Source organism: Parasteatoda tepidariorum, chromosome 5 (assembly GCF_982258835.1).
Source record: "Parasteatoda tepidariorum strain Cologne lab strain chromosome 5, Ptep-v5.0, whole genome shotgun sequence".
In the NCBI taxonomy this organism is placed as follows: Eukaryota; Metazoa; Arthropoda; class Arachnida; order Araneae; family Theridiidae; genus Parasteatoda; species Parasteatoda tepidariorum.
The window spans coordinates 38,042,227-38,054,799 of NC_141759.1; the positions used below are offsets into that span (position 1 = coordinate 38,042,227).

Genomic DNA, 12,573 nt, shown 5'->3' on the forward strand with positions numbered 1-12,573 from the left:
TATTTTTATCAACCTATGTACAGTGTTCAAAATAAAAAACAGTCCACCTCGAATAGCTTTTGATCTAATGATCGGATCTTCAAGAGTGGATGAACTTAAATATGCTAATTAATTAATGCAGATGATATTTTAAGTTACGAAATCAGACACAAAAACGTACTTTCTCTGAATCAACGTACCTTTTCTTCAACGGATTTGAATTTCTGAACCCCAAAACGGAGAGGGTAACGGCAATCTGAGAAATATGGTCCCAATAGTTTGGTAAGAAGGAGTTGTACTAAGTTTGGACCCCTTAATGTTAGTTTAGCGAACTGAAATATTTTCGCACGTAATTATAAAATTCGTTTATTCAAAGATAATTCCATATAAAAAAATAACTTTTAATAAACATTTATTATTTTTTATTATTTTATTTAATATTGGTCAAAAAACTTTTAATTGTAAGGTATACATTTTTTACACCATTTTGAGGAATACAAATTTACATGGCATAATACAAAATTTGAGTGAAAGCAGTTCAATAGTTCCTGAGTAGTCGTATTTAAAAAACTCAATTTAGTCACGTTTTGTGTCTAATTTCCTAATTTAAAATATCATCTGCCCTAATTAATTAGCATTTTTGATGTCATCCCCTCAAATCATTAAGAAAGAGTCTTAGAACATGAAGATCCGATCATTAAATCAAAATCTATTAAGTTTAGTCTGTTTTTTATTTTGTACACCGCACATTCTGACAAAAAAATAAAATAAACTAAAAATACCATTTTGAAAATAATCTGTAACTTCTCCGAACAATTCTAATTTCAGATTTGAAATCCTTACTCCCAAATTAGGTAAGATATTAGGTTAGACAAATTAGGTTAGGTTTTTCTCTGCTAGTCTAAGCAATGCAAAATAATTTTAAAAAATCTAATAAATATGTGATAAAATTAAGTTTTATTGTAGATAAAAAGAAAAAGAATTTAAAAGCTATACATAAAATATAAATTAATAGTTTGAAACATTTAATTCTTAATAATATTAAAACAGCCAGTAATTACTTTAAAAATTGTTTCATTCATACTATTTTTCTACCAAGTAATCAAGAATTAATTTTTGAACGTGACACAAAATTCAGTGCGTAACGATTTAGTCGAACGCCATTTTAAATTTTATTATGTTAGGCAATTAAAAACTAAAGACTTTACAATTTTTGGTATTTTTCCCAACATTTCAAAAGTATCTTTTATTCATATGGCGTTTATTTCATATAAATTAAAAAAATTATATTTATTCAAATTACTTAATTTGCCATGTTGTTTGCTTGAAAATTTTTTTTAATTTGTTAAATAATTTAATGTTTACTTTTTTGCAGCAGTTCAGGGTAGACGAATGGTTTTTTACACAATGCCTCCTTCCGTCACATCGTCCACACTCAGGCATGTCCAAAACGGAGGTAAGATTTCATTTTTTTAGAAAGAAAATCAAAAAAAATTTATCTATCTATTCCATATATATATACACTACTGTGAATGATCGAAATTTTGTTGTCGTCCAACGGTGAATGTTGACAATCAATAAGTCACTTTGGTAAATGTTCCAAATATATACTAGGTCAAGTAAATTTGCATTGCCCGGTATGCCCTACATCAATGTTTCTTTAAGGTCAAGTGCCACTGCCTAGTATGCATTTAACCGGTACTCCGAACACTAATGCTTCTCCTGATGTATCCTCAGAAGATATCAAAATATCGATTAAATATAATTATATCAAGGAATAAATTTATATAAAATCGGATGTAGCAAATATTTCGAACAATCACCAAGACGACTATGTGATTGTTGACATTCACCGGTGAAAGTCAGCATTCTCTTGATTTCTTTTCTGTCATTCACGGTAACACACACACTATATATATATATATATATATATATATATATATATATATATATATATATATATATATATATATATATATATATATATATATATATATATATATATATATATATATATATATATATATTTATTTATTTATTTATTTATATTAAAATGAAGATAAAACAAAGGAAAATTACAGACATATGAAAAAACAGGGGGGGGGGAGGAAAAATAATAATAAATAAAAAAAATAGCAAACAACTGGGGGGGGGGCGGAGGATAAGATAAAAAAATTCAATCCGGAAAATAAAAGATATAATCTTTTCGTCAGTCCACACGATTATATCCGCAAAAAGAGTGCTTTCTGATATTGTATCAATATAGCCAAAGCAAAATATAGCAATACAATAGTGTGAGGAGCACTCAAAAATTTTTTTACAAATATTACAGCAAATAAAATAGAACACAATAAGTAAAAATAACACGTAAAAAAAGAAAATAAAATAAAAGAAAAAGAAAAAAACAGAATAAAACATAAAACATAATCTATAAAGCGAATAGACTATATATATGTATATATACACAGAGAGAGAGAACCTGTTTATCTCGAATCTCACTGGAAAGGCGAAAAATTTGAGGTTTCGAGTTACACGGGTACTTTAAAAAAATTAAATTTAATTAAGAAATTCTATTAAAAGTGCTTAAATTGTTTTTAGTAGAAAAATATACGCATTTCTTTAAATTAATTATCCCACATACATCTATTTACGCAAAATTTTTTAACATGCATTTAACACTGATATGGAAGGTAAACATTGTTCCCAATCAGCAGGAAAATTGTTTTCGAAAGAATTGGCTGATAAACATTGTTCCCAACGGACATTTTATATAATGAAATTAATCAATAGATTAAATTATTTCAACCTACAATTTTTACTAATGCCGTGATATCCAACTTGTTTTTACTTATTGGAACAATCTTATAAAAATATTTTGAGTGGTAGTAAATTTTATGATTCAACATTTTATTATTGACTCAATAAATTTAATTTAATGATTTTTTCCACTTCTAAAATCAAAAAACATCTATTTACACCCATCAATTACGCAAAAAAGTTTTTAAGTGCGTTCAAAACTAAATAAATTAAATTTAACTTAAATTACTTTTTGGCTAAAGCTTTCAATGTTCTAGGATTGCGATTTTCCAATACAATGGCGCTTAAGGACTCGCATTTCTCTAAAATAAAAATAAAAATTAAAAATTTATATAAAAAAAAATTTAAAAAAAACTTTTTCGTTCTCTTAGTTAAAAATTTTTAAAAGTAATTAAAGCTTGTGTAATAATTGGCATTTAATACAGCCAAGATTAAAATCTCCAAAAGCGAGAGCAAGTCGTTAAAAATCGCTGGATTGTAAATTAGCTTCCAGGTCGGTAGCTATGCATTCAATCACCTTCACCTTTTTGTTCAATGTTTCAAAGCAACAGCACTGTCATTGATATTAGTCATAGAAATCTTATTCTTTTACATAGTTTGGATCCGATTTTCGTAATAATATACTAATATTTCCTCACTATATGTATTAATTATATCCTTGTTGTTATCATAGGCCAATAAGGCAAGGGACGTGTTTTTGTTTTCCAGTAGCGCCATCTATGGCCAAGCATTCGTCTTCTGTTACACTTATACGTCATACCCGTTTATATCGCAAACCCATTCACACTCCCATTCATTGATCTGCAGATCGTAATTTTCACCTGAACCAGAGAGCGATCAATCTCCAATTCAGTACCCCAGAGGTATAATTTGCTATGGAAACATGGTGGACTTAGTGACACAACAGATGTAACGTGCAATAGTCACCATTTACTACACGGGGAGTCTTCGGCCGGCTGGATTCGAACTCACTGTTTAACGAACGGGAGTCCAGTGCCCTGCCAACTAGGCTATCCCGGGCAATTTTTTTCCTTTCTTTAAGTTTCTTCTTTTCTAATTTCCTTTTTTTTCTAACTTCTTTTCTAATTTATTTTAGGTTTCACAATTTTATTGGGACAGTTTAAAGTAACGTCTACAATAATGAACAAAATAGAAATTTTGCATGTATGTTGATATTTCTGGGTCCTGATATTTCTGGGTTCTGCCTATCTGTATTGATAAATCATGACTGGGTATTTTATGGGTCAAATATATTGAAAGGTTGGGCAAAAATATGGAAGCACTTCTATATTTTTGCCATTCAATAGTTTTGCCATGGAAAATCTTCTAATACATTTACAATAAAAAGAAAGCTTGTTTACATGAATTAAGTATAGAGTTATTTCCATATTTTTGTCTGACCCCTGCATACTTAATTTTATGACTTATTATTTTGTTTATTCATGTGTTGCAGCTACTGCAAGGAAACAAATGCTTTTCAGAGTGTTAAACAGACATTTCCTACGTATTTTAGATAAATCACTTGAAATTTAAAACAGTTTAAAGGTTATTTTAAAGAAATTTCACTAGTTTTGCACGAACAACAGCTGAAGTTGTAGAAACAAACCAAACTATTCAAAATAATAATTTTTTTCCAGAAATAAATACTGTTTCACTGTTAATGTTATAAATCCCTTTGGTCTTTCAGTACTGACAGCAGCAACAGAAGGTGCCTTTAAGAAACTAAAAGTTGAGACAAGTCCAACGTTAGTAACGTCTGCGAGCAGTCTCACGCCCCCTACCACAACGCCCGGAGCGACAGCAAGCACTTGTCCCCCGACGCCAGCCCGACGTCGGCACAGGACCACCTTCACACAAGAGCAACTTCAAGAGCTAGAAGCCGCTTTTGCCAAGTCACACTATCCAGACATCTACTGTCGAGAAGAGCTTGCAAGGATTACGAAGTTAAACGAAGCGCGCATACAGGCAAGTCACATTCTTTTAAATTATGAAATGTGGAGTATAAAGAGAATTCAATGGACAACGAGTGATATTATTCATTTTGTGACGTAGCAAATGTATGCCAAGCTTATAAACAAAATGCAAATATTTACCTCAACTTAGTTCCAAATCTAAACCGAAATTGGTTTTAAAACGTGCTTGTTATCTGCGCACATACACAAACAAGCAGAGCTCTTTGGGTAACAGGCACGGTTGATCCTCTTTCCTGACTTTGAAAATCCACAAAAGTTGAGGCAATTATTTGTATCAAGAATGAAATAGTTCAGAGACTCAGACCATCAACGTTGTCCATTGCTATTCATATTAACTGTTTAAACACCAAGGTTCCTTTTTAACACTTGTCTCGTTCTGCGCTTAATTTTTTGAATTAGGTGGCTCGAGAAGAATATTCCCTAGCTCCAATTTTACCTTGACCTCAGTTGGGTTCAAAATGTCTCGATATGGGTCCTATAAGAACATACACCGAAGGACCAATATTAGGATGTATACATTTTTGAATATTGGTCATAGAATGACCTATATAGGATCTACATTGGCTAATATAGAACCTACATTAGCCAAATATTGAATATAAAATATCGGGCGAATCTGACAAATTTAGAAGAGCTATATCGATTGAAAAGTGGCTGTAGAATATCGGGTGAATAGGAAAATTCTATATAGGGCCAATATCGGAAAAATAAAGGCCCTTTGAACCCTTACTGAGCCAAGAATCATGAATATTGGTCAAATGAGGACCCAAGTTATTTTGCTGCTAGGGTTGTTATGGCCAAATAAAATACCAAACAAACTAATATGCTGTATGAACAGCCTAATACATGGACTTTTCCTATAAATCACCAAAGGTTAATCTTCGTGTCGTTCCAGCGGTGCTCGGCTATCACTTTACCACCTCTTTTTATAAGCCACACTGAAACTAGGGGCTAATGTTTATCCCCACAATTATTTGTACTGATGCATGTATTATTTGAAATGATTGATGCAGGCTGTATGTATTATCTTTCACACATCTCCCTCGAGTTAAAGAACTATGACAAAAGCTTCGAAATGTCCACAGTAGAATTTGCGAACAAGAAAGTTAATGGAGCTGGTTACCCCACTGCTCTGCTTTCTTACTCCTTACTTGTTGGAAGCTTTTTTCATGAAGCCAGATTTGTTATTGTTATTTCAATTACGTTGTTAATATTTTGAACTCAATTTTCCTATTATTTAGACAATGATAAATTGACATAGAAGAGAGTTGCTTAAATCAGCCACTTTTCACATTTTGATTTTTAACTGTCACAAATCACTGACAAAATTACATTTGAAATATTTTAATAATCGAAAGTTATTCAGCTACTTACATCATTTTTTGATAATAATATATGTGCAGAAAGTACTGAAAGTTAATTATATTTACAAATTCTGCAAATGGTACGATTTAGGAGATCATTTGCGTAATTCGTACCACCAGCTTCCTAAATCGTACCGACCTAGATTATTTGAGCAAAAATGATTCAACAAATAAATAGGCAATAATACACAAACCAAAACAAGTGCATAGTATTATAATCTAAAATACAATTCCACATATTCTGAACTGTTAAGAGTTCAGTAAATGGTATTATATTTACAATGGTATTATTAATGTTCTTAAAAAAATTACCAAAAAACATTACAGTTTGTTACTAGAAAGCTCAAGTATGAATTTTATTTGTAAACAAAAACATAATTATAAAAACATTCATTACTTATAAAACAAATATTAGGTTCAATATTTGAATGGCATATGGTTAGTTATATTTTAGGTACAGCACACAAAATTCTTCCTTTTTTTCAACTTTTTGCCAATCATTTTTTAAGAACCCAAGTTCTACACAGCAAACATTGCACCATATCTTTAACTAAACAAACCTCACACACAAAGTAAGCCATTCGGCAGGATTAACTTCAGTGATCACGTCATCCTGTAAAGAAGTAGATCACTGGTTTAATACACCTAACTTACAATTGTTTTCTTTAATTTCAGTTTGCTATTTTTAATTTTTTGAACTGTATTGAGAGTTTTTGATTTAACTTCTCTATAATCATCTCCAACTCTTTAACTTTATCTTTGACGAGTTTAATTTGAATCGATAGTTCCAATTGATTCCAGTCCTGTTAGTTACAGCCCAGCTGTTTGTTAAAACAACACTCTTTATGATTTAGAAGAAACTTTTCTCCTCTTAGGTTTTGGAATCGTAGAAATTGATTCTATTGAAAGCTTCAGTGCAGATGAAGGCATTAAAGCAAATTAGTCTGTTAAATCCCTAAAAAACGTTTGCTTACTTACTTCACAAAGGGTTTCATCACTTGGATTCGATTAATTCGTCTCCATGACGCTAATTTCAGCTGGCAAAAATTCAGTTTCATTAAAAACTGGTGGATCAATGACCCACACACCAAAACACTTAAATCCTTGAGCAGAATTTTCATTTGTTCTTTCCTAATTCTAAGCATCGGTCACTAGATTCGAATCTTGGTACCGTATATTAACCAGCACAAATTAACTTCGCAACCACTTTTCGACTGCTGTGCTTGAAAGAAATACAGTTTAAAGGGCTTGAAAAATTGTTTGTCCAGCGGTTGAAATAGATGCGCCGTGTATTCTGGTAGCTATATCATAATTTATTCAGCATTCCTGACCAACTCCAAAGCGTCTATATTTTTCAACACTAGGTTTACGGACGTTTCTTATATACCTATCTCTACGGACACACGTCAATTTGACGTATGAAAGAATTGTGATTCTTAATTTAATAAATTCCATTTAGTAGATTTTTATCCACCACTATTTCTAAATAATTCGTAGGCCTATATAATTCACCGCTTAATATTTAAAAATTTACTTTGTTGTTATTTACCATGTTTTTAATTATTTTCGCGTGTCCGGAGCAGTTGGCATCTCTGCACTTAGAAACCAATGTATATGTATACTATAAGAAAAAAATGAAGATATGAGATATATATTTATGAAATATTCTATTTATGTTTCAATACTCGAACTAAGCAACTGAAACCTTCAAAATCTGACACTCTGACATCAATTGACATTCTGCGTTTGTTCTTTCTATTATTGCTTATCGGCAACAGTTTATCACTTGTTTTATTTGAGATAACGAATCGAAGTATTGTCGGTACATTCCTATTTATTATTGGTGTGATAATTGCTTGTTTACTTAAACTTTTGTCTAAATTATGATCGCGTCAAATTGACGCATATCCGTAGAAATAGGTATACCACATATTTCAACGCTTTTGAGGTAAATAGCATTTAATATATATTTACTTCGATCAATGGTTAAAAGTCATTACAGGAGATAAAATAAAAATTCAAACTGGTTTTATAATTTTCCTTACAAAAGTCGAAATCCGTCAAAATGACGTGTCCCGTAAACCTAGTGTTAAATGTGTCAAATGACCATCCAAAAAAGTAGAACTTGCATTATACTGGAACAGATAGGCAAACTTGTATTTTTTTAAATGAGTAATCAAAAGTGCTTTTTTATTTCAAAAATTTCAATCGTGTACAAACAGTAGGACTTTTTGATAGGTAGCAAAACTGTTGGAATAAATTAAAATTATATGGCATATTTATTTTAATTATATATAAATTAAATTATATTACTCAAAGAAATTAAACTTATACGGCAGATGTGGACTTTGGAATAGGCTCTTAAATCGTACAGGTACGATTTAGGATTTCAACTAGATGTAGTAAAATTTAAGCACTTTTAGAGGTATTACAGTTTAGGTAGTACAATTTAGGCGCCACTTTTTAATACGTCACTTCATAACGTCACTTTATTTTTTTAAGTCGCTTCATAAAATAGTTAGCTACCAAAGAAACAAGTATAACATAAATAAATAAATTGTTTGACATTGATCTGATACATTTAATAGTTTGCATACACGATAGGTCTGCTATATCCTTACAAAGAATGTCCAAAAATTACATTGAAAACTTGTAAAACCAATACATTTAAATAAAAATTTAACACGAGTACACAGCCACATGATTCTACTGCCTGATAAATATATCCACGAGTTCTAATTTATGCGCTAGGGGATAAAAATCATTGTACGATTTAGGAAAGGTACGATTTAGGCAACTTTCCTTTAATTAATTAAAATTAGAAAATGAATAGACAGTATGCGTTGAGAGGTCTTTGTTGCTGTGATAGCAGTATTTAACTACATTAGGTTACGTTTTATTTTTCCTCACAATTATGCCAAAGATCTATTTAACAGGAAAATTAATTTGATATTTTATCAAAAAAATTTTTGTTTACTTGCAATAATTTAAGTAATAACTAAATAATAACATTATAATAACTAAATAATAACATTATAATAACTAAATAATAACATTATAATAACTAAATAATAATAACTGAATAATAATAACTAAGTAAAACTAATATAATTTTCGAAATTTAACTATTTCATGAAATGCATTGTCATTTAGCAATATTTCTGCGTCTAATTCAACTTTTTTAAGTAATTGTTTTTAAAAATTATTGTCCACTTTAATTGATATTTTACTATTATTTCTGAATCTCAATAATATTTTAAATGTTGTTTAAATGGCATTAAAGTCTTTACGGTTTTGAACTAAAATTCTATTTTTATATCTAAAGTGCTAAGCATGCTATTTCTAATTAAATCTCGGAGTTATAAATTTTATTTAAAATGATTTCGACTATTTCTATATGTAGGAAAATTAAACATACTTATCAAGGCTTGAAAATCACATGATAGTATTTTTACCTGTTCAGAAATAAATAAAAATATATTTCTTCGTACAAATGTAATTCTATCGCTGTTCCATTACCTTTCGGGGAAAATCCTTATTCTAGGAAAGCGCGAAAGTTAGCAGGAGTAGTAGTAAAATAGCAAATTACACTAAGGATTTTTCTTAATTTTTCTAGCACTAAAAAAATTATAACATGATTTACAGGACTTTCAAACAACAATTAAGATAGGCGGAAGTTTTTCTTTCTTATATCTTTAAATTAATTGTAAGATTCGATCTGTCTGTGTATTTTAATAAGTCGCTGTAGTCAAAATCGATTAAAATAAAACTTACCATACCAAGTATCAAACGTAAATACACAAATCAAATCTTGCTCCACTGTAAAAAAAAAAAAAATCATAAGAAAAAATTATAAAAAAATCCCGGAACGTTTCTGATTATGTAGGGCAGCTATGGTGCATGTAGTTTACAAACACGTTTCTGAATATTTTTGAAAACCTCTTTCTATAATATTCTGAAACATTTCGCAGTTCTTTAGAAATATTTTCAGTCATAGCTTACAGTTTTGGAAAATTTATTTATTTAAAATCATACCGAACTTAATTATATCATACCAAGCATCAAATAATAATACACAAATATTGCTCCACTGTAAAAAAAATTTTTTTTTTTTAAATCTTAGAATATTTCTGAATATGTAGGTCAGCTATGGTGCATGTAGTTTACAAACACGTTTCTGAATATTTCCGAAAACCTCTTTCTATAATATTCTGAAACATTTCGCAGTTCTTCAGAAATTATTTTCAATCATATCTTACAGTTTTGGAAAATATATATTTTTTAAAATCATACCGAACTTAATTATATCATACCAAGCATCAAATGTTGATACACAAATCTTGATCCATTAAATAAAAAAAAAATCCCGGAATGTTTCTGAATATGTGGGGCAGCTATGGTGCATGTAGGTTACATACACGCTTCTGAATATTTTCGAAAACCACTTTCTGTAATATTCAGAAACATTTCGCATTTCTTTAGAAATATTTTCAGTCATAGCTTACAGTTTTGGAAAATTTATTTATTTAAAATCATACCGAACTTAATTATATCATACCAAGCATCAAATAATAATACACAAATATTGCTCCACTGTAAAAAAAATTTTTTTTTTAAATCTTAGAATGTTTCTGAATATGTAGGTCAGCTATGGTGCATGTAGTTTACAAACACGTTTCTGAATATTTCCGAAAACCTCTTTCTATAATATTCTGAAACATTTCGCAGTTCTTCAGAAATTATTTTCAATCATATCTTACAGTTTTGGAAAATATATATTTTTTAAAATCATACCGAACTTAATTATATCATACCAAGCATCAAATGTTGATACACAAATCTTGATCCATTAAATAAAAAAAAATCCCGGAATGTTTCTGAATATGTGGGGCAGCTATGGTCTTTGTAGTTTACAAGCACGTTTCTGAATATTTTCGAAAACCACTTTCTGTAATATTCAGAAACATTTCGCATTTCTTTAGAAATATTTTCAGTCATAGCTTACAGTTTTGGAAAATTTATTTATTTAAAATCATACCGAACTTAATTATATCATACCAAGCATCAAATAATAATACACAAATATTGCTCCACTGTAAAAAAAATTTTTTTTTTAAATCTTAGAATGTTTCTGAATATGTAGGTCAGCTATGGTGCATGTAGTTTACAAACACGTTTCTGAATATTTCCGAAAACCTCTTTCTATAATATTCTGAAACATTTCGCAGTTCTTCAGAAATTATTTTCAATCATATCTTACAGTTTTGGAAAATATATATTTTTTAAAATCATACCGAACTTAATTATATCATACCAAGCATCAAATGTTGATACACAAATCTTGATCCATTAAATAAAAAAAAATCCCGGAATGTTTCTGAATATGTGGGGCAGCTATGGTCTTTGTAGTTTACAAGCACGTTTCTGAATATTTTCGAAAACCTCTTTCTATGATATTCTGAAACATTCCGCAGTACTTCAGAAAAATTTTGAATCATATTTTACAGTTATGGAAATATATTTATGTATATATATGAAGCGTTATTTTAATATTTCGTAAGCCTCTTGTGGTAGCTATCAATCCACAATATAAATCGTTATCTATCAAAGTAGTTTCTCAAATTAGTTAAGAGTTATTATGTTTTATATTCTAGTAAATTAGAATTCAATAGTTGACACTTTAGCTCTGCACTTCGAAACTAAATTTGCGTTAATACCATTCAGTTTCCTATTTCTTAAAATAAAAGAAATGTTTCACGGTTGATCGGAAACATAATATATGATATTAAATTAAGTTCCTTGAGATTTTCGGAAACATTTTTGTCGTGTCAAAATTAGTTTCTGAAATTTTTTACAGTGTAGAAAAGTAAATAATCTGAAATGTCTTTAGATTGGAAAAGTGAGCAAATCCGTGTTTACTGTAACTAACTATCGAAAGAGGTGCGAAATTGCTTCGCTTTTTCTGCAATATTTTTTTAGATGTAACAAAGTTTATGTTTTAGAGCAGGGTTGCTCTAAAACATAAACTATGACAAAAGAACATAACATAAAAACATAAACAAAAGAACATCTCTTATAGTGTAAAAAAGTTTATGTTTTAACCGTTTTAATGCCGAATTAAAAAATAACTTGAAATTAGATAAATTCACTTCCATAACAAGCATCTAAAAACAACAAATAAACAACAAGATATTCTACATATTCTTTCGGAATTTTTTTTTTAAACTACCTCAAGTGGAGCGCAGTTTGTGCGTTCATGACATTTTTGGTAATTTTGTTTCCTGCTTTCTCAATTCTGTTGGCTCGTTAAATTTGACTTTTTTTTATTCGGTTTCATAATTGTCAATGGGCTTTCCTTTTTTCTTTTTTTTATTTGTGCCTGATTTCATTTCCATTTCATTTTTTTCCCAATATACCTGTATTACTTTTAAAAACCATAT

General features: G+C 29.6%; 1 protein-coding gene across 2 annotated transcripts in view; it reads left to right on the forward strand.

Annotated features, from left to right (window-relative positions):
• LOC107446479 (homeobox protein unc-42-like) overlaps nucleotides 1–12,573 on the forward strand; it is an 83,119-nt gene that overhangs the window by 43,898 nt on the left and 26,648 nt on the right. For both annotated transcript variants that reach the window (XM_071185179.2, XM_043054190.3), the window contains exons 2-3: nucleotides 1,355–1,435; nucleotides 4,484–4,761. In XM_071185179.2, coding sequence (XP_071041280.1) covers nucleotides 1,355–1,435; nucleotides 4,484–4,761 — 359 coding nt within the window. The remainder of the gene's footprint in view (nucleotides 1–1,354; nucleotides 1,436–4,483; nucleotides 4,762–12,573) is intronic.